Source organism: Delphinapterus leucas, chromosome 1, assembly GCF_059928025.1.
Source record: "Delphinapterus leucas isolate spDelLeu-1000000601 "Yukka" chromosome 1, BTC_Dleu_Yukka2, whole genome shotgun sequence".
NCBI lineage: Eukaryota > Metazoa > Chordata > Mammalia > Artiodactyla > Monodontidae > Delphinapterus > Delphinapterus leucas.
This window is the reverse complement of record NC_143129.1, coordinates 27492914-27515400: the sequence shown is the minus strand read 5'-3', so window position 1 is coordinate 27515400 and position 22487 is coordinate 27492914. Positions and strand designations below refer to the sequence as shown.

General features: G+C 43.7%; 1 protein-coding gene across 8 annotated transcripts in view; it reads left to right on the top strand.

The window, feature by feature from the left end:
- TP53BP2 (tumor protein p53 binding protein 2) overlaps nucleotides 1-22487 on the top strand; it is a 196895-nt gene that overhangs the window by 136339 nt on the left and 38069 nt on the right. For 5 of the 8 annotated variants that reach the window (XM_089917456.1, XM_089917373.1, XM_089917650.1 and 2 more), the window contains 2 exons: nucleotides 16090-16237; nucleotides 21468-21581. In XM_089917456.1, the coding sequence (XP_089773582.1) occupies nucleotides 16090-16237; nucleotides 21468-21581 (262 nt within the window). Of the gene's footprint in view, nucleotides 1-16089; nucleotides 16238-21467; nucleotides 21582-22487 lie in introns of those variants that run through there. The other 3 variants (XM_089917545.1, XM_089917497.1, XM_089917616.1) reach the window with 2 other exon arrangements.

Below are 22487 nucleotides of genomic sequence, written 5' to 3'. Positions count from 1 at the left end.
TCCTGAAAGAATTTCTTTTTGTTGTTGAGCAGTAATGTAGTGAGTTAGTTTAGGTTTTATTCCAGAAGAAAGTTTAAGGTAGGTTCTCTATAGAATTGTAATTCTCAAAGGCTGTTAAACAAATCATCTATTTTAAAAAATGTGCAAAGTATCTCACATTTCATGTGCTCTAGTGAAATTTGTTGCCTTGTGACTTCTACTACACTAATTAAAAGCTGAAAAGCATTTAATAATTTCTGTATTTTTACCTGTTTCAGAGAAACCAGATTTAGACTTTATAAAGAAACGTAGCACAAACGTGTACCTGCTTATATTTAAAAAATTAACTTAGAACTTCTTTATCTGGGAGGGACATGGAGGGTCATTTATTAATACACTGCTTCTAGGAAGAACTGTTTTCTCTCCCTCTTCACGTCCCCTGCCCCCCAGCAGCAGACAGTAAAAACAAGAAAACAAAACCTCTCTTTTCTGGAGCTTTTAAGGAATACTGTAGACCTTTATCTCTTGGTAATCTACCGTAGTGTGTGAGACTCCTTAAAAAGTCTTTCTAAAGCTAACTTAACACTGAGCCATTCTTGCAGCTCATGTGAGGTCCAGCCTCTCCCCAGCTCAAATAGGGTAACTGCGTACCAATACATGTTGGTATGATTTGCCGTCATGTATTGTAAACCTCTCACCACCCTTCTCTACTAACAAGTATCACAAAGAATATGAAGAATGGGATATAAGAATTCAGGAATCCAGGGTGTTCTTTTCAGCTCATGCCATGTAGTCAAGTCAAACATTATTTAAATACGTTTGTTTTTGACGATGTGCTAGGTACTGAACAGAACATTTTCCTTAATCAGATGTCATTGAGAAAAGCACACAGAGATGACAGACCATGTGAGAGGTATACTTACGCTGGAGTGGTAGGTGAGAGTAAAATTTTTCATCTTGTTGGGGAGAGCCAAGAAGTCTTAGTCATTAAGGAGATCCTTTAGGAGCACTGAGCATTAAGGAGGATTCTTAAAACGTTCTGCATACTGTCTTATCAAAAGAAAACTATCTTATCGAAGAAATGCAAATTCTCAACATAGTTAGATCATGTGCAAGAAAAGTAGCTTCGCAGACTCAGCCACTGTGGCCATTTTTAGCTCTTTTCTACATCAAATTTACCCAAAAAAACAAATGATTTATTTGGTTAGTGGAACCAGATTTTCATTGAAAATGTTCATGGGGCCAGTAAATACTGAACTTTCCCTTTTGAAATGCATATTTCAGTGGTTTTTCTAGAAACATTTATAACTTAGTACTATTTATTTAAATTTGAAACATCTACCAGAAATCCCTAAGGCGCAAGTTTAGGAAAGTAAACTATTGTAGAATACCAGTTGAAACTGCTAGTGGTAAAAATAAAAAATGGTCAAGGCAGTGTATTGGTCTTCCACAGTGGAATGAACAATTTCTCTGTAAACCAGCATGGGTGAAAGCCCTGTGCTCTCATTTCCCACCCAGGATGGAGAGGGAGCTTCTCCTGGAACCCCTGTGTGCCCAACACCTGCCCCGAGGTTAGGCTGCTCATCCCAGATAATCTCCTTATGACCTGTGAAGCGAGGCTACCCCCTTCTCATACAACAGATAAGGAATTTCAAGCTCAAAGGGTTTCGGTAATTTACTGCAGGTCACTTGGCAGAAATGAAATGAAAACGAGGTCTACCTGTGAAGAAATGTTCTAGAATGGTTTTTTTTTGTTTTGTTTTGGCTGAGCCGCATGGCATGTGGGATCTTAGTTTCCCGACCAGGGATTGAACCCATGCCCCCTGCAGTGGAAGCGCGGAGTCCTAACCACTGGGCCACCAGGGAAGTCCCTCTAGAATGTTTTTATGTACTGGGCAGGACAGTAGTCATGATGTTCTTTTGGCTACTGATAACTTCAAATATTGTTTTTCAGAGCATAACTATAATTATTTTTGACGTAGAAAAAGGAAAACAGAGGTATCTTCCCATATTTAAATCCAAACTGGATGAGAAGATTGGTAAATGTTTCTTACCAAGTTTCGACTGATGTGGAGCTGACCTCACCCTGTGCAGAGTAAACATCTCAGTGACTATTAGTTTTCTCTATGTCTAATACTTCCATAGAGATCTTAGTTCTTCCACGTCAGCAGGGAAAGAGAAGGGGTGTAATGATTACCTTTTTTTTTTTTCTCTTCTTTTTAATGTTTACCTTTTGTACGAGGGGTGTTGGATAATCTTTCTTTGATGGTATCTTTAAACAGGGTGTGAAGGTGATGAGGTAGGAAAGAAAGGGCAGAGTAAAGTAGGCGTGTTGGGAGCCGTGCAGGGCAAGGAAAGCGTGGCGTCTGCTGAGAGATTGCCATCGTCATTGTGCAGTCATTTCCAGCGGCTTGAGAGGGACAGCAGTGACTTGAAGGAATGCCCACTGCTGGTGGGATCTCCGGGCGGGGGCAGAGTGACAGCATCTCCCCTTGCTGCCCCAGGGTTGTCTGTATAGTGAGGAATAGTGATTCAGTTTAGTCAGATGAATTTATCGGAAGTAAACTAGGGACTGATGTCAAACGACATCACATTAAATCATCGCTCTTCATTCTTCCTCATGAACCTGCTGATTGTTTTTGGATGGCCTTTTGGAGACAACATCTGTTCAACAGGTGTTTTTAGTGAACATCCGCTGTATTCCAGCCACTGTTCTAAGTGCCACGGGCACAGGAAAGAAGAAGAGAGTTTTCAGGGAGCTTACCTTTCAAGAAGTTTAGTGTGGGGCTTAGAGGGGGGCGGCTATGGAAAGTAAAAAAACAAAACATGAGAGGTATGTAGGATTTAAACAGCATCACGTGACTGGGATGGCTGCTTTAGATTGGATGGTCAGGGAAGTGACATTTCGGCTGAGACCTGAATGACAAGAAGGGGCTGGTCTTGTGAAGATTTGTGGGAGGGGCATATCAAGTAGGCAGAATTCCCAGGGGTTGGTGTAAAGGCCCGGAGGAAGCAATGGGGATGGTGAGGCTGGAGATTAGCAGGCTGGGGGGGTGGTGGCAGGAGCGGAGGTGGAGAGGTGCAGTGTGTAGGCTTTCCTGGGCTGGGGCGAAGATTTTAGGTGGCAGGGGAGGGGATGTGGCAGCCACTGGAAGAGTTTTACGCAGTAAAAGTGACATAATCTGAGAGGTTAGAAAAGATCCCTCCGTTGCTCTGTGAGAATGGATGATGGCGGTGCCAGAGCGAAAGAACTGGGAAAGGCGCGAGAGACTGATAACCCACGTCATAGGAAGACTACAGAAAACCACCTAAGATGGATAAAAGCGTTATCACACCGAGGGCCCAGCTGTTAGTGTGAACTGGATGTGAGCTCAGTCCACACAGTGTGTGACTTGCTTTAGGCGGTCAGAAGCTTCAAAGGTGAGAGAAGAAACAGTAACACCTGCCCGGGGTTGGGATTAAGACCAGGACAGGGATGGGGAGGGTAACATGTCCACAAGCTCCTCCTATGGGACTAAAGAGAAAACAGACTTTTTATATCATTAGAGAGCTCTGCAGAGCTTGAGAGAAAGCCGCCTTCTGTCCCCGTGGTTCTTTAAACGGAGAGGGGCACATCAGGTTTCTTACAGAAGCCATAACCCTGCAAGTGTTTTACAACAACTGTGCCTTTGACCATGTGACCACACCACCTTGGAAGCTTCTGATACTTTCACCTGCAAGTTCCTTGACCTCCTTTTTTTTTTTTTTTTTTTTTTTTTTTAAACGCTGTGATAATCTTCATTTTATTGACAAATACAAAGCAGCCAGCGATCTAGGAAATTCAAGTCAGAGGTGACTTGAATTCTAGAAAGGGTCTCCTCGTGCCAGTGTTTTTCTGCACCCCAACAGTATCTGGTTGCTAACTGATAGCTGGTTTGTGATGTGTAGGTCGTTTTTTGGTAATTTATTGATCTCCTGGAAAAGGCGGGGGGGGCTATTTTTTTTTTTTTTTTTGCAGTACGCGGGCCTCTCACTGCTGTGGCCTCTCTTGTTGCGGAGCACAGGCTGCGGACGCGCAGGCTCAGCGGCCATGGCTCACGGGCCCAGCCGCTCTGCGGCATGTGGGATCTTCCCAGACCGGGGCACGAACCCGTGTCCCCTGCATCGGCAGGCGGACTCTCAACCACTGCGCCACCAGGGAAGCCCTGTGATGAACTTTTTTAACAGTACTGTTCAAATTGGTACTGAGACGAATGTGTCATTGATTTCTAGATTCTACTCACTTGCTATTGTGACCAAAGAAATAGCTTATGATGTAAAAAAAAAAAAATCCATTGAATATGATTTTATAATTTTTTTTTATGTAACTCAGATATCTCATAGAAACTGATGGACTGATGTTTAAAATAGTCCATGCTAAAAAGGCAGTACATGTGGTGTATGAGGGGTACACTTAGTGTAGAAGTAGGTTTAAATATCACTGATCTTTAATACAACATTAGTAGATGTAACTCATGGTAATTGATGAAGATTTAATAAAGCAGTTTAATGGCCTCGAGAGTAAACTCTAGGCAGGAGAGACGGCTCAGAAGTCATAATAGGCCTGTGTAAGCAGTGATCATCAGATAACTGTAATAAGGTTGGACTGATCATCAGGGAGGCTGGAGAGTATCTCTTTGAGGGAAAGGACTCAAAGCTGTAGTGTCCCCGCTGCTCCTGAGGGAGGCTCCACAGAGACCTCTGTTGGGTTGCCCACTGAGATGGGGGGAGAGGCGGAAGGGCCGACCAGGCTGGGATAACTGGGGTAACGGGACAGCACACTTCCTACAGAAGGCCGGCAGCCCAGCCCACCTCTAGGGCGGAGTGTGTCCAAGATAGGGAGCCAAGTGAGCCACCGAGTGTTTCGGTGCATGCTCCCTGCCAGCAGAGCGACCACGGGAGCAGACAGCCGGGACTCCGAGGGGCAGGACGCTGAAAACCCCGGAAGGTTGGAACTCTCTGCATCTCATTTCTAATCCCCTTCCAGGGTTGTAAACCATAGTTGGGCTGAATGGCTCTGTGCGTTTGAGAGATTGAAAGAAGCTTTGGTTGTTGCTATGTCTTAATCAAATCCCCTTTCTGTATGTATGAGTGTTAAGAGAGGTTGTTTTTCTTGACCAGTTATAGGAAGCCTAGTGGCAGCATCCTCTTCTAGAAGGAAGTCTGGGGGCTTCCTTCATTCATTACATTCTTTCTCCACAGAGGAATTATTAAATACAAAACCCATCTTGACTTTAATCTCACTAAGAGCATTATTACCTGGCTGTCCCTATGGTGAGTTTCCTGTGAGTTGTAAGATTGGGGAGGATTTATGTCACTCTTTTTACAGGTTGTTCATTTTTCTCTAAAGGACAATTTTTTTCTCCTCTTACATTCTTTTTTTTTTTTTTCCCCTCTTAGGTAAACCTAAGCAATTTGAGTTTTTGTAAATCAAAGCTCTGAAGGTGTTATTGCAAAGCTTAATTTCCTTTCTCTGACAGGGAACGTCTTAAACTCTTAATTCTTTTTTTCTTTCTGTGGAACTTCACATGGTTTTTTCAATCAAAGGAATAAACTTTGGCCTCTGACACAAGTAAATTTCTTGTAAATGCACTGGCCAGTTTTTTTTTTTAAATTTCCTCTTGGAAAAGTCTTCCAAATTTTAATCTGAAATAATCCCTCTTTGAAATGAGTCATTCTTGTGTTAATAGCATAACATTATAGTTACAGTGAATACATGTCCTGTAAAAATGGAACTCTTAAAAATAAATCTTTGATCTATTCTTTTTAAGTGAAAATTGTCTGTGACTTTGGATCACTTTGGAAGGAAAGGCAAACCTTCCTTCAGACATGACGGGTGTGAATTACTGTGCACAGCGTGTGGGGAGGTGTGGCCTGGCCCAACTTAACGTAGTGTTTGATCTTTCCCTAAATCTTCTTTCTCTTCAGATTGATCACTTTAAGAATCGAACCACATTTACTATTTCTACTGAAATATTTTCACATTGGTTTATCGCAGTTTGTATTGTGTTATGTGTACTTTTAAATTGTAAATTACTGTAAAAATAACATTGAGATTTAACAAATTTAAAGTGACATCTATACCCTATCTCCTAATACACGGATTTCACTTACGTATTCCATACAAGTCAGTTCCTGTGTCCATATGTTTTAGACTTTTTTTTTAAAATTTATTTTTGGCTGCGTTTGGTCTTTGTCGCTGCGCGCGGGCTTTCCCTAGTTGCGGTGAGCGGGGGCTACTCTTTGTTGCAGTGCACGGGCTTCTCATTGCGGTGGCTTCTCTTGTTGCAGACCACGGGCTCTAGGCGCGCGGGCTTCAGTAGTTGTGGCTCACGGGCTCTAGAGCGCAGGCTCAGTAGTTGTGGCGCACGGGCATAGTTGCTCCGCGGCATGTGGGATCTTCCCAGACCAGGGCTCGAACCCGTGTCCCCTGCATTGGCAGGCGGATTCTTAACCACTGCGCCACCAGGGAAATCCCCAGATGTTTTAAATGGTTACAATCTACAACTTAATATTACTGTTTTATAACTTTATCTTTTACCATTTTTCTAACACTATACTTACAGTAGTTGGTAGCTGGGTCATAGTCCTTCCAGCAGTTGTATTTTAACTTACTTTTCCTTGCTTAACTTACTGGATATTTAGTTTTCTATCTTGCTGTTTATTGATCTAGCACCGTAGTGAAAATCTTCAGGCATTTAGAGTTTTTCTTCATTTTATTTGTTTCTCTAGGGATAATTCATGAGGTATACATAAATTTATGGTTTTTGATACATGATTCATTTTACTTTCTAAATGGGATTTTTAACAGTTTTTAGTACCATCATTATGTCTTTGAATGAATCATTTTCCCACAACCTCATGTCTGTTAGATCTTATCTTTTAACAGAAGACTAATTAATAGTTGTAAGTGATGCCTTGTTGTTTTAATTTAATCTCCCACCCCCAAGTTTTACCATTTGTATTGCCCTATGTGATCTGTCTGTTATAGCCTCTGCCCTTAAGTATACTCTAGATTTGACTCTTGTTGTTTGTTGGGTAATCTATTCTCTTTGTGGCTCATACTATAAAAAAATGAAGTTCTTGATTTACAAGTTGGAAGGAAGTTAACAGTTGATGTCTGTATGTCACTGAGAAGGGCTGACCAGCTTTTAAGGGAAGAAAAGCCATCTCCTCTGTTCCATCCAAGCTAGACGTCATGAGCATTTTCAGATGCCCCAGCAGTTTATTGTCCTCGTAGCTGCAGGTGCAGCTGTAAAGGCTCATGTGTTGTTTTGATCTGATTATTGCTGCACTGTTTATGATGAAGTTAATTTACGTCACAAGGTCCCAGGAACACATTTGTGAGTCAGTGAGAATAACCAGGATTCTCACGGCAGCCTCCCAGGGGATTTAACTCTAGGGAACTCCATTTTCCTTGCTTCCATATGGGAAAGAAGCTAAGGAAGTCACCTCTATTTACTTGAGAATATGGTGTTTTAAAAAATCTGGGGCTTCCCTAGTGGCGCAGTGGTTGAGAGTCTGCCTGCTGATGCAGGGGACATGGGTTCGTGCCCCGGTCCGGGAGGATCCCACGTGCTGCGGAGCGGCTGGGCCCGTGAGCCATGGCCACTGAACCTGCGCGTCCGGAGCCTGTGCTCTGCCACAGGAGAGGCCACAGCAGTGAGAGGCCCGCGTACCGCAAAAAAAAAAAAAAATCTGAAGTGTCAGGAAAAGATGGCATTTTGGAAGTAAGGTTACTATAGATTATTATTTTTCTATTATTTCTTTATGCTTTCCATTAATTTATGCCTCTTTGTTGAAACCTCAGTCTTCCTCAGATCACATTCATCTTTCTCCTTTCTGAATTTCCATTTTACCTACAGCCTCACTCATGTAATTTGGTACTAAATTGTGTTCTAATCTTTTCATGAGTAAATTTTATTTCTTTTAAGAGATTTTTATATTTCTCACACAGTAAGTAGGTAGTAGGCATTTTTAATTGTGATATAATTCACATACCATAAAATTCACCCTACAGAGTATATAATTCAGTAGGGTTTTTTTTTTTAGTATATTCACAAGGTTATCACCACTAATTCCAGAACATTTTTATCACCCCGGAGAGAAACTCCATCCTCCAGAGTCACTCCCTATTCTGCCTCCCCCCAGCCGCTGCTGAACATTAATCTAGTTTTTGTCCCTATGGATTTGAATTTTCTGGATGTTTCTTTTTGTGTCTGGCTTCTGTCACTTAGCATAATGTTCCCAAGGTTCATCTATGTGTAATATGCATCAGTACTTCATTCCTTTTATGGCTGAATAATATTCCATTCTAATGGACATTTAAGATATATTTCTTGATTGTTTATTTTTAGTCCCCGGCTAAAGTTAAGGCAGTATGGTAACCCTAGAAAAGCATTGTCAGACAGATATTTATGTGCCTTATTACATATCTCACAGCAAGGGCCCAGGGAATAAAAATGGTACTTTATGTTTATCTTACTAATTTCATTATTGATTCCTTAAAAAATCAATTTTAGGGCTTCCCTGGTGGTGCAGTGGTTGAGAGTCCGCCTGCCAATGCAGGGGATATGGGTTCGTGCCCCGGTCCGGGAAGATCCCACATGCCGCGGAGCGGCTGGGCCCGTGAGCCATGGCCGCTGAGCCTGCGCGTCCGGAGCCTGTGCTCCGCAACAGGGGAGGCCACAACAGTGAGAGGACCCCGTACTGCAAAAAAAAAAAAAAAAAAAAAATCAATTTTATTATCCAAGTGATGATTGGATTAAATTCTATGATTCTAGAATGATTAAATTCTAGAAAACTTAAGCATAGATAAGCTCCCCCAAATTTATTTCTTAATCTTATCACCAAGGCATAACTACTGTTAATTTGGTGAATTTAATTCCAGGCCTTTTTTTTTTTTTTGCATGTATTACATGTATGTATGCACATATATTTTTCCATTTGTATAGTAAGATATGGTGAATACTGTTTTGTAATAAAACAATACATAACTGACACATTTTTGAAAGTTTTGCTCTTTGTGCTTTTTCCTTCTAAAATGTTTCGGTATCAGATGCTGAAAACTTCTAAGATTTAGCAGTTTTATTTTTTATCATTAAAGATCATGAATTCTTGGCCACAGTTGTTTTCAGAAGGACTTAGTTGATAGAATAGGCTAAAATTTCTTTCTTTAGTAAGTTTTCAACATGCTGATAAAACTGCTTCATCAAAATGAAATAAAAACAGCTTCATCTTGATTTTGTTTTATTTTTTAGGTAATTAAATTACATTTTGAAGAATTCTTTTATCTTTTGTAGCACAGTACAAAAGATGAAAGGAAAGTAGCAATATAAAGAGCATGTGTGCCTACTTTTTCTCAGGTTAACATGATAGATTAGTTTAACCAGCCCTCTGTTTTGACCCTCTTCTCTTTTTTCTTTACATTCTTCTTTTATTTTTTTTAATATTCTTTTCTATTATGGTTTATCCCAGGAGATTGGATATAGTCCCCTGTGCTATACAGTAGGACCTTGTTGTTTATCCATTCTAAGTGTAATAGTTTGCATCTACTAACCCCAAACTTCCAGTCCATCCGTCCCCCCACCCCGCCACTTGACAACCCCATCTTTTTTCTTTTTTGTTCCTTTTCCAAGTAAAGTTAAGAAGAGAATTGATACTTATTGAGAAAATGCCCGTTTCACTTTCTCTATAAAATTTGAAATAGTTATAAATTATCAGTAAAGCCCATAATTGTGGGCAGATTATAATGAAAAGATTTTAAGTTATAAGTGATACATAAATGCAAGTGATATTTAACCTTTATAACGTGGGGACATACTTAAAGTCTATAAAGATGGGTGAAGTGAGTTTTAAAGGTTGATTTCAAATGGTGTGATGCTTTGTGTTCTAATCAGGATTTTCTAGGGGGAAGTGTAGCAATTATAGGTATTATGGCCATCAGGAGCAGCTGGGCCCGGTGGGTGGTCCCTCTCCCCCACCCCTTCTCTGGTGTGGATGGGAAGACACTTGCTCTCAGCTGCCCATGAGCTGTCATACTGTCATGGCTCAAAGACACCTCTTCCAGCTATATCGCTGTCACCATGCTGTGGTGTCCAATTAAGAAATCTTCAAAATAAAGGTAAACTATCTTTGTAACTTAAAAAGTAAAATGACTACAACAAAGAAAGTAAGTGAGAACGGGACTGCTTTGGCCAAGCCTAGCATGAAGTGTCTGTGGGTTCTCCGGACGCAGATCACCGCTGGGCAGCCTAGGGAGCAGGCAGTGGCTAGAGGTACAGATTCAGCATCACCAACATCATTTCCTCTTGACTGGATCATTCCATCCATTAAAGCGTCCTGTAAAAACTCCATGTTGAAATAAAGAAGAAACAAAGCACCCCTTTCACTCTGTCTCCTTCCATCTGTGGCTCCGTTTTTTCCGTCTTTCTGTTCTGAGTCTCTGCATCCTTCCCTCAGGTTCTCAGCCTGTCTCAACCAGGCCTTCAATCTCATTCCTCAGACAGCGCTGGTCAAGGCGCCCAGCAGCCTCCATCTTGCCGAGCCTGGGGACCGGTCCTCAGCCCTCATTTCTGAGATCTCTAAGCTTCATCTGAAACACTGTCTTTACTTGGTCTCTGGTACTCCACACTCCTTTGGGTTTCTTTCTGGTTTTTTTGTGGATGGATCTTTCCCAGTCCTTTGCTGGATCCTTGTTCTCTGTAGGACTTCTGGACGAGACCCCTGACTTGTGGGCCCTTCCCCAGCCCGTTCCACCTTCCTCATCTCAGTAAGTCACACTACGCTTAACTCCGTTGTTTAGACACCAAATCCACGTTCACTCTTAATTTCTCTCTACACTCACATCCCATATTCTGTCCATTAAGCAAGTCTTGCTGGCTCTGCTTCAAAATATAACCCCAATCCAGCCATTTTTCACTACCTTTGCTGTTACCTGCAGTCTGTGCCACATTTCCTCTTAATTGGTCTGCCGTGCCTGTCCCCCTGTAGTCTATTCATATAGTAGCCAGAGTGATTTTTTAAAAAATGACATAAAAATGACTTCAATACCCCTGTTCAGAATCCTCCAGTGACTTCTTTGTTTTTAAAAAATTGAGATATGATTTACGTACCACCATTTTGAAGTATCCGATTCAGTGGTTTTTAGTGTGTTTACAAGATGGTTACAACCATCACCACTAATTCCAGAACATTCTCATCACCCCAAAAAGAAGCCCTGTACCTCTGAGCAGTCACTCCCCCAGCCCTGGCAACCACTAATCTCCTTTTTGTCTCTAATCTTAGATTTGCCTCCAATGGTCTCTTAGATTAAAATCCAAATTCCTTGCTCTGGCCTTTGAACAGTGGTTCTCAGCTTCTGGTTTCCAGGGCAGCAGGTATCAGCATCACGTGGCAGCTCATTAGAAATGCAGCATCTCAGTCCCCATCCTAGATCTACTGAATCAGAAACTCTGAAGGTGGGACCTAGCCATCCATAGTTAAAGACCCTCTCTCCGCACCACATCTTGAGGACCAGTGGCCTCTAAGGTCTTGCATCATCTGGCCTCTTTGAATTGATCTCCTGTAATCCTTTCCTCTTGCTCTCTCTACAGTGACCTTCCTCTTCCACAAATGTGACAAACTTGATTCCTCCTCAGGGCCTTTACATCTGCTATTCCCTCTGCTTGGGATATTCTTTTCCTATATCGTGTGTTCTCATTCTGTCTCGACTGTGGCTCAAGGACCCTCTCTAACCACATAGAGGTTGAAGTAATTGAGTTTGAGCATGGCCTGTCTCTACCCTGCTTTATGCCCCAGGAGGTTGACTTCTATAAACCACATGAACGGCCTCCCTTGCTGTCCGGCTTCTAGTTGGGTTTGTCCAGTGGGGAGTGGTAGGACGGATGATATAAGAAGAAGGGAGCCAGGTTGGGGTATTTATTCCTCTGGGCTGGCTGAGTCCTCTCCACACAGCGTGCTCTCTCTCTCTCTTGAATTTTGTGCTGTGTGCTATAATAACTATTTAGTGAAGATGATTTCTACATTAGAACTTAAACCATAAAATAGATGGCCTATAGGGAATTCCCTGGTGGTCCAGTGGTTAGGGCTCAGTGCTCTCACTGCCGAGGCCCCATGTTTGATCCCTGGTTGGGGAACTAAAATCCCACAAGCTGGGCGGTGTGGCAAAAAGAAAAAAAACAAAAATAGATGGCCTATATATCTTTCATGAATGAAAAGAATGTTGAAACAGAAGTAGGAGGACGTAGCATGATGTAAGCTTGAAGAAATGAGGAGAGGAAACTAATTTCTGTCAGTGCGTGTAGCTGTGCTGTATACTCTCTGTTCTACCATCCGTCAACACCCGAGGGAACACTTACTCTGAAAATAAATCAGAGGTGAATCTGTCAAGTGCAGTAACAGCTACTGGACGTATTCATTCATAAACACATACTTATTGTGTGCTTGTCACAGACCAGGCACAGATCAAGGGGCCGAGGATATTGTATGGAACAGAAAAAGCCCTGGACTTCGTGGAGCTTATGTTCTAGCAGGGAAGACAGATATTAAAAGCAAGTGAAATAAATATAATATTTGGTATGATGGTCACTGTGCCAAGGAGAGACAGTGGAGACGCACGTGTGTGCGCACGTGTGAGCACGGTGGTGGGATTTTAGGCAGGATGGCCAGGGAAGGCCTGTCTGGGAAGGCAGTGTTGGAGTATAAAGACCTGGGGAGATGAGGGGGCAGGCCGTGCTGGCACACAGGAAGAACATTTGTTGGGGAAGGTCATTAAGAAGGCGTGACCACAGGTTTGACCTGCAAGCTGGACCCCGGCTTGGAGGCCGTGAACTCACTTTCCTGTCCTTGGAATGTGCGCTCCACCTGCCTTCCCCCGAGCTCGAAGCTGCCCAAGGATGCAGCCTGGAGACTGAACCCAGATAAAGCCTCTTCATATGCTTTTTAAAAAAAATTTATTTATTTAATTTATTTATTTTTGGTTGCCTTGGGGCTTCGTTGCTGTGCACGGGCTTTTCTCTGGTTGCTGCGAGCGGGGCCTACTCTTGATTGCAGTGCGTGGGCTTCTCATTGCGGTGGCTTCTCGTTGCGGAGCACGGGCTCTAGGCACACGGGCTTCAGCAGTTGTGGCACGTGGGGTCAGTAGTTGTGGCTCGCGGGCTCTAGAGCGGAGGCTCAGTGGTTGTGGCGCACGGGCTTAGTTGCTGTGCGGCATGTGGGATCTTCCCGGACCAGGGCTCGCACCTGTGTCCCCTGCATTGGCAGGCGGATTCTTATCACTGCGCCACCAGGGAAGTCCCCCCCCATTAGCTTTTAATGCTCTTAAATTTAAACACCTTCATCCAGATTTTTTTTTTTTGGTCCTTAGTGGGAGGATCGTTTGAATAAGGTGCCGTTGTCTTATGTAATAGCCTTTTATTTGTTGATACAGTATGTTTCGTATGTATACTGTATACTAACTATTTCTGTAATTTAATGAATGCCTCTAGGTCTCATATTTACGAAGAAAACAGTTACTGTGTTTGAAGCGTTGAACTTCAAAGAAAGTGTTGGTGTGGGTAGGGAATATTGAGGAGGAGTACAGCTTAATACTAAAGTGTAAATTATTTATCTCTCTCGTTAAATGCACTGTATATGTATCCAGAGCAGCAGCAGGGTGGAAACCTGTGTGCATTTTGTGTAACAGTTTGAAAGCGTTGACTAAGTTGAGGCCTAGAACTATGTATCTATCTTTATGTAGCACAGTTGAACAGAATGTGAAGAACCTGATAACAGTTAACGTGAAAGCTTCTGAGCTCATCCTGGCAAATTCTAGTTTTGATTTTATATATTTTACTGTTTCAACATTATCCACTTAAACTCTTTTTTTTCTGGGTTACCCTCTAGCTGTAATGGGTACGCTTCTCATGTTTTCTAGTTTTGGGGGTTACTTTCTATGCTACACATGTTTATGTGAGTTAAAGAGTTTTGGTTGCTGGAAGTGGAGACTTGGCTTACCTTAAGAACTCATGGTTTTAGTGCAGGGAGGAGGTGGGAAGCCCCCGGGGGGCTGAGCCTGCTGACCCAGTGGGCCGTCTTCTCTTACGCATGTCATCTTCTCCCCTTACTTGGACCGGATCCTTGAGGCACCCAGTCTGCTGTTTTAGCCAGTTTCCGTCATAGTTTCCATGAGGCACTGCCTTCCCCCTCCTTCCCCCCTTACCCACCCCCCCCCCCGCAAAAAAAAAAAAAAGAAGAGCCTAATGCATCTGTCTCACCTCGGGGGTAATGGGCAGCGAGGTTTAAGCTGGATGGGAAGCTGTGTAGCTGACTGTTGGCAGGTGCTACAGCTGTCGTATGATGTCCTTGTGTCAGTGTGATCACAGTGCAGATCCTACTCATTCTGCTTTGTTAGAGCCTTAAAACCCCAATTTCCCCCAGTGTTTGGCATAGTCTCATTAATTATTTTTACAGAATGTATAATGGCCCATCAAGTTCACGTTTCACAGGCTTTGTATTCTCTTTGATTAGAGTTATTTTCACAGGATAAATTCTCACGGTGGGATTACGCTTTCAAGTTGTCTGGTGTTTTTGTTTATTGTTTTGTTTTATCCTGATACACACTAGTCTTCCCGGCATAGGTCCTCACTGAGTGAGTGAGCTGTGGGAGTGTGCTGACTTGCATTGCCGCCATCAATTTGTTTGTTGATTCATTCAGTTTCTTCAGTACTGGGAGTTAACAACGGTTTTTTTGTGTGGGTTATTTTTGGTTATTTAATAGGTATGAAAACTTGTATTCCTTTTTTTAATTGTCGTGCATTTTTATTTATTTTTTTAAAACTTGAATTCTTTAGTTGCAGTGTCTTTAAGATGCAGTATTGGGCTTCCCTGGTGGCACACTGGTTAACAATCCACCTGCCAATGCAGGGGACATGGGTTTAAGCCCTGGCCCGGGAAGATCGCACGTGCCGTGGAGCAACTAAGCCCGTGCGCCACAACTACTGAGCCTGAGCTCTAGAGCCTGCAAGGCACAACTGCTGAGCCCACGTGCCACAACTACTGAAGCCCGCGCATCGAGAGCTTGTGCTCCACAACAAGAGAAGCCACAACAATGAGAAGCCCGTGCACCACAACAAAGAGTAGCCCCTGCTCACTGCCACTAGTGAAAGCCTGCACGCAGCAACGAAGACCCCACAATAAATAAATAAATAAATAAAACTCAATAGCAGTCTTTCTCCCAGTAAAAGTAGATACTGCATCTTTTCTTTTTTATTTATTTATTTATTTTTGCGGTACGTGGGCCTCTCACTGTTGCGGCCTCTCCCGTTGCGGAGCACAGGCTCCGGACGCGCAGGCTCAGTGGCCATGGCTCACGGGCTCAGCCGCTCTGCGGCATGTGGGATCTTCCTGGACCGGAGCACGAGCCTGTGTCCCCTGCATCGGGAGGCGGACTCTCAACCACTGCACCACCAGGGAAGCCCTGCATCTTTTCTTTTTATAAGAAAAGACATCCCCACCCTCAGAAGCAACACATGTTTTGTTCTTGTGTATCCTTCCCAAAAGAGGCTTTGCATAAATTGTGTGTGTGTGTGTGAGATCATCATCCCCTGATCATCTTCACAGGACTGATAAGAAGATCTATTTGTAGTATGGGTCTGGCACATCATACTAAGAACTACATAAGTATTTGGTAAACAAATAACATGAATAAAATGTCAGAGGAAGACTTTTCTTTGGCCGTACCACAGGGCATGTGGGATCCCTGAGCAGGCATTGAACCCATGTCCCCTGCATTGGAAGCAGGTAGTCTTAACCACTTGACTGCCAGGGAATTCCCAGAAGAAAATTTAATACGACCTTTTGTGTGCACTGATTTGCCTGTGCTCCGGGGATCCCCAAGGGCTCTGCAGGCGCTGCCAGGAGAGGGGGGCCGGTGTCCATTGGCCGAGCTCCAGGTCCCTCCCTTCCTCAGGCCAGGGAACAGCCAGATGGTCCTGTTGTGCATTTGCACTTCAACTGAGACCATCTGGGGAAAGGAATCCGAGGTGAGTAAAAAGTGACCAGCACCAGTGTAGGCAGTACTGATAGCTGTTGTGTTTCTCCTTTTGTTTCCAGATGTTTCTTACCGTGTACCTCAGCAACAACGAGCAGCACTTCACGGAAGTCCCAGTTACTCCGGAAACCATCTGCAGAGACGTGGTGGATCTTTGCAAAGAACCTGGCGAGAGCGATTGCCACCTGGCTGAAGTGTGGTGCGGCTCCGGTATGCGTGCTTCGGTCGTGCCGTCTTTCATTATCGTCGGTTTTAGACGAGGCGCTGTGTGCCGCACGCGTTTATCCGTGGAGAAACTGCAGGATAGGGTGTCCATCAGAGATAGTATTCTCAGTCCAGTTCTGTTGCGACCTACAAAGTCTCTTTGCTGTTTTCTTTTTCTGCAAGACACTGTAGACACTCCAGTATAAAAGGTCAAAAGATAGGCAGCTGATACACAGGGTGGAAGCTTCTGGGGTGTTACGGTAAAATGTATAGCGCTCACAAGTGTTTCTTGTATGCTTAAGCTGCACTTAATTAGGAATTTGAGGTGTCCTGATTGTTTTGCCCTCTCTGAGGTTTTGTAGGTTTTTCGGAAAAGCTCTTCGGTGTTGAGTTACTGTGGTGGCAGGAGACATAGGCATTATTTTAAGCCTTGACGTCAACTCCCTTACTTAGTTCTTTGGAGCCCTGAAATGGGACAGCCTGGTTTCTTTTTGGCCCCTTAGGAGTTTGTAGATGCGGGAATAATTTTTCATGATTTCTGCTTTGTTTCTGTACAGCCTGGGTGAGCTCCCACTGTTTGCTTTTTCTCCCCTGGGGGTGCAGTGTCCCAGCACGAGTTTCCCACTGTGTTCATTGCATTCACACCGTTCATGGTATGTGACTCCAGCTGAGCGTCCGCTGCTTCCCAGGCCAGTCCTCTTACTCATCTTCCGTTGACTTCCCTACAGCTGCGTGTTCAGGAAGGTCTTCTACACTCTCCCCGAATTGCTTACTTCACATAGGAGCTAGATTAGACCAGTCCCATAAAGAAACCCAAGTGATCCTTTTTAAATAAAAACCTGATAGTTCGGGCTTCCCTGGCGGCGCGGTGGTTGAGAGTCCGCCTGCCGATGCAGGGGACATGGGTTCGTGTCCCGGTCTGGGAAGATCCCACGTGCCGCGGAGCGGCTGGGCCCGTGAGCCATGGCCGCTGAGCCTGTGCGTCCAGAGCCTGTGCTCCGCAACGGGAGAGGCCACAACAGTGAGAGGCCTGCGTACCGGGAAAAAAAAAAAAAAAAAAAAAAAAAATCTGATAGTTCGACTTTCCTGTTTAAACCCTTTGATGGCTTTCTCTTCTACTTAGAATAAAATCCAAAGTCTTGATCTGAGATGGTGAGGTCTTTGATGTCATCTGGAACCATTTTCCTCCTTGCCTGCCTCCTGCAGCTATTTTATATTCCTGGATAAACAACGCTCTTTCCCGCCTTAGAGCCAGTGGCGGCAGCTGTTCGCTCTGCCTCTATTGCCCTCTCTCCAGATTTTGTCATTGCTGCTTCCCTCTGGTCATTTGGATTGCAGCTAAAACATTGCCTCCTCGGAGATGCTTCTCCTGAGCTTCCTACTAAAGCAGGCATGAGGTTCTCTGTTTTACAGTTCCATCCTGATTTGATCCTCTGCGTGAGGTGTGTCTGGTTTTTTGTGTGTGTTTATTAGTTTATTGCCTCTTTAATCCCCATAGCCTCACACACACGCACAAGAATGTAAACTCCCTAAGAGCAGAGACCTGCTTGTCTTGTTCCTTGCTGCACCCCAGCTCAGAGGGAGTGCTCGATAAATATTTACTGAATGAATAAATGAGCTTCTCGTTGCTCTGGTGGCCTCCTTGCATTCTGCAAATTACTTTCCCGAGATGATTGAAACCACGCATTGTGAGCTTCCTCGGTTTCTTTCCTCTGTACTTACCTCAGGTTTCTCTGCATGTGTGCCTACCCTTCTGGCTGATTTTCTTAGAGCAAGAAGTGTTCTTTCACTTTGCCAAGGCTCACTCTCTGAGTTGAAACTTTTTTTTTTTCTGGGAGCCTGGCATGGTCTCCTTGTTTTTGATTATTGATGGAATTCTTTTATTTATTTTAATGAATTTATTTATTTATGGCTGCGTTGGGTCTTCGTTGCTGCGCTCAGGCTTTCTCTAGTTGCGGTGAGCGGGGGCTACTCTTCATTGCGGTGCGCAGACTTCTCACTGAGGTGGCTTCTCTTGTGGAGCATGTGCTCTAGGCACGTGGGATTCAGTAGTTGTGGCACACAGGCTCAGTAGTTGTGGCTCGCAGGCTCTAGAGCGCAGGCTTAGTTGTGGCGCACAGTGTCACAACTGTGGCGCACAGTTGCTCCGTGACATGTGAGATCTTCCCGGACCAGGGCTCGAACCCGTGTCCCCTGCGTTGGCAGGCGAATTCTTAACCACTGCGCCACCAGGGAAATCCCATGAATTTTTAAAAAATTAATTAATTAATTATTTATTTATTTGGTTGCGCCCATCTTAGTTGCTGCAGGCGGGCTCCTTAGTTGCAGCACGTGGGCTCCTTAGTTGTGGCTCGCCAGCTCCTTAGTTGTGCCATGTGAATTCTTAATTGCAGCATGCGTGTGGGATCTAGTTCTCTGACCAGGGATTGAACCCGGGCCCCCTGCATTGGGAGTGCAGAGTCTTATCCACTGCACCACCAGGGAAGTCCCCCGCGAATTTTTTTTAAGTGTCTTATTGAACAGCTGTTTTTTTCTTTACTGATGTGAAATGTCACTTTGAATTCTTGTTATATCTTATATGAAGTTATGTTTCTATAAGCTTTAGTCAGTTACTTTTATTGTTTTCTTCTAGTTTTATGATAGGACCAAATAGTTTTAATTACTATAGTTTTATAAAAGGTTTGGTATTGTAAGGCAAGTGCTTATTTCATTGTTATCCTGTAGTATTCTTGTGTATTTTCTTTTTCAGATAGGTTTTAGAATTACCTTGAAATGTTCCATGAAAAATTCTTTGGGGCTTTTGATTGCTTACAGTGAATTCATAATTCATTTGAGGGTTGTTTGTATGGTGTGATTAAGATCAAGGTCTTAGGTATCAAAATTTTGTCTCTTTCATTTACTAGCTTTATAACTTCAGACAAGGTACTTAATCTCAGTAGTCCTCAAGTGTTTTCCCTGCATAATTGGGATAATAATTGAACCTATCGCATAGGATTGTGTGAGGATCCCAGGAGCTGACATTTGAAGGGGGTTTAGCATAGCACTTCATGTTAGCTCTCAGCAAGTAATAGCTGTTATGTTTTCAACTCCTCCTTTTTTGCTGTAAATTGTTCAAGGTGCCCCATTTTAAAAATAGTACATTTGGACTTCCCTGGTGGCACAGTGGTTAAGAATCCGCCTGCCAGTCCAGGGAACACGGGTTTGAGCCCTGGTCCGGGAAGATCCCACATGCCATGGAGCAGCTAAGCCCGTGCGCCACAACTACTGAGCCGGCGCTCTACAGCCACAACTGCTGAGCCCGTGTGCCACAACTACTGAAGCCTGTTGTTTATTTAAGGTACTTCTCCGCAACAAGAGAAGCCACCGCAGTGAGAAGCCCGCACACCGCAATGAAGAGTAGCCCCCGCTCGCCACAACTAGAGAAAGCCCGCGTGCAGCCAAAAAATAAATAAATGAATAAATAAAGTTTAAAAAATAAAAATAATAAATTTGTTCCTTCCACTTTGTTAGCTTCTCAAGTTTCCCATTTCCTTTAACTGACAGTCTTTCAAAATATGTAGCTTTTATTTGCCATCTCCATTTCCTTACTCCCCACTCATTTGTTTGCTAAGAGAACATTTCTTGGATTCCTATAATGTACTAGGAACTGTGCTTGATTGTGAGGAATAGAGAGATGAAAGTGTCCTGCCTTCAAGCGAAAGCAGGAATCAGCAGACATGTATCACACAGTGCGATGACTGCAGGAATAGATGGATGTGCTCCATCTGCAGAAGGAGAAAAGAGGGATGGGGACAGTTCTCAATGCTAGGAATGGCTTGTTCAAAGTCACATAGGCGCGGATGCCAGGACAAGGGGATTGGTGTGGTCAGAGCATGGGGTGAATAGGCGGCTTTGAGACCTTTGAAGTGTATTTCAGCGTTTGCTGGCCTAAGCCTGATTTTTTGTCGTCATAGGCCATCAGGACCTTAGCTCCTAGACCTTGTAAGACGGTCCAACCCAGCGTGGACTGGAAGTTACTTGCCTTCCTTTGAATTCCCTCTTTGCTTATGGAACCTGGGGATTTCACTTCTTTTGAAATAAAGTGTGTGTGTGTGTGTGTGTGTGTGTGTGTGTGTGGTTTTGGTTTTTTTGTGAGGAGGTGGAGGATCTGCTGAGAGTTTCTTTTGGGAGGGTGTCTACTCAGCTATGGGTGTTTCCTTTTGGGGGGTGGTCTTAGTTAGAATTTCCCCAGTTTAGAGGAGAGAGGGGTATCTGTGTCAACTCAGTTTGTCAAGAACCAGAGCTGTACTTCGTTGCAACCGAGCAGATTAAGTTCAGGGCTTAGTTCACAGAATTGGCTGCTGAACCCTTGGCTGCCCCATTCTCTGCCCGTGTTGTTTATTTAAGGTACTCAGATAGTGTCTTTGATTACTGACAAGTGCACTGAGTTTTCTTAGGCTGTTTCAACTTTCTTATATTAAAAATTATATCGATGTTACCGGAGTTCTTTCGTTTTAAACAGTTGCATCCTCAGACAGTATATTTGGTTTTTATATCCAGATCCCTTAAGATTGGAAGATTTTTTGAGGGGAGCTTAAGATACCTGGTTTCTCCTAAAGTTCCCATTTATTAGGGTATTTAGCTATGCCCTTCTTTTTGTCTCTAGAAAAGTTCTGACAACTGGCAGTCTCACTGGAAGAAGGGCCAAAGAAGCATATTTTCAGGGCAGTAAAGAGACTTTTGTTTGGAAATGCAAGTGTCTGATTTTTTTTAACGTAGTTTATAAAATTGTAATTAAAAAAAAACAATAGACAGTAAGACTACACTATTTATAAAGCTGTTTTTTAATGTTTCATTTGTATACTTAGAGAATCATAGAACCATTAGAGTTAGAAGGGACCTCAGAGACTGTCCTATGGAATAGATGACAGGAGCTTTGGAACCTGCAGAGCTTCCCAGCCTGCCTATGGCTAGTGAGGGGCCACTGAATTAGACTCCTGAGCTCCTGCTAGCGGCCGGGATCCAGTCCTCCCCCCAGTACTCCACCCACGTTTGACCCTGATTATATGGGTGGAAAGTTGGTGATGCTTCATTTTCTAAGGGTTCTTTAAAAAAAAAAAAAAAGATGTAAAATGCTAAGTAACTTCTGCATTCATAATGCATAATTTGCATGAAGGATAGACAGTAAATGATATGTTCGTCTTTCTTTTTACCTGCAGATAACATGATTTGTACCTCATTTATTCGTTTCTTTTAGAACGTCCAGTTGCTGATAATGAGCGAATGTTTGATGTCCTGCAACGGTTTGGAAGTCAGAGGAGTGAAGTTCGGTTCTTCCTTCGCCATGAACGCCCCCCTGGCAGGGACATTGGTAGGTAGCATCCTATCAGTCATAACAAAGAGCTGAAGTTTTATTTCATGCTCGGGTGTAGCACGTGATCAGGAACCAGGTAATTTGGGGGGTAAGTGAGAGGTAAGGAAGTGGGAACAGCGAGGATAGACAGCTCTTCTAAGCCCTGACTGGGGAGGTGGGGAGAAAGGGCTGTGGTTCAGTTTGTTCTGTTTTCTTGGAAGATGGGAAAAGTTTGGCAACAGTTTTTAATGTGGGCGGGAAGGAAAGAGTCAGTAGAGCAGCGAGTTGAAATACAAGAAGGAGGGAATGCTCGATGGGCAAGTCAGCCAGTGGGAGGTGGCGGGGGAAGGGTCTCTCTTCCATTATTTATTTATTTATTTTTAAAATTTATTTTTAACATCTTTATTGTAGTATAATTGCTCTGCAATGGTGTGTTAGTTTCTGCTTTGTAACAAAGCGAATCAGCTATACATATACATATATCCCCATATCTCCTCCCTCTTGCGTCTCCCTCCCACCCTCCCTATCCCACCCCTCTAGGTGGTCACAAAGCACCGAGCTGATCTCCCTGTGCTGTGCGGCTGCTTCCCACTAGCCCTCTGTTTTACATTTGGTAGTGTATATATGTCCATGCCAGTCTCTCACTTCATCCCAGCTTCCCCTTCCCTGCCCCTGCTGTGTCCTCAAGTCCGTTCTCTAAGTCTGCGTCTTTATTCTCTCTTCCATTTTAACTGGGTGGAAGGGAAACTTTGCAGAGGCAGGTAAATGTGTGCTCCCTGTGGGAGCAGTGGGAGGGGCTTCTCATCTGAGAACATTTGTTTTCTCTGAGATAGGAGGCACAGCCGTGTGAAAGTGATGGTTGGAGCCATGGTGGAGAACAGGAGAGAGTGCTGCTGGGGGACCAGGGTCCCCTGGAGGCCAGTT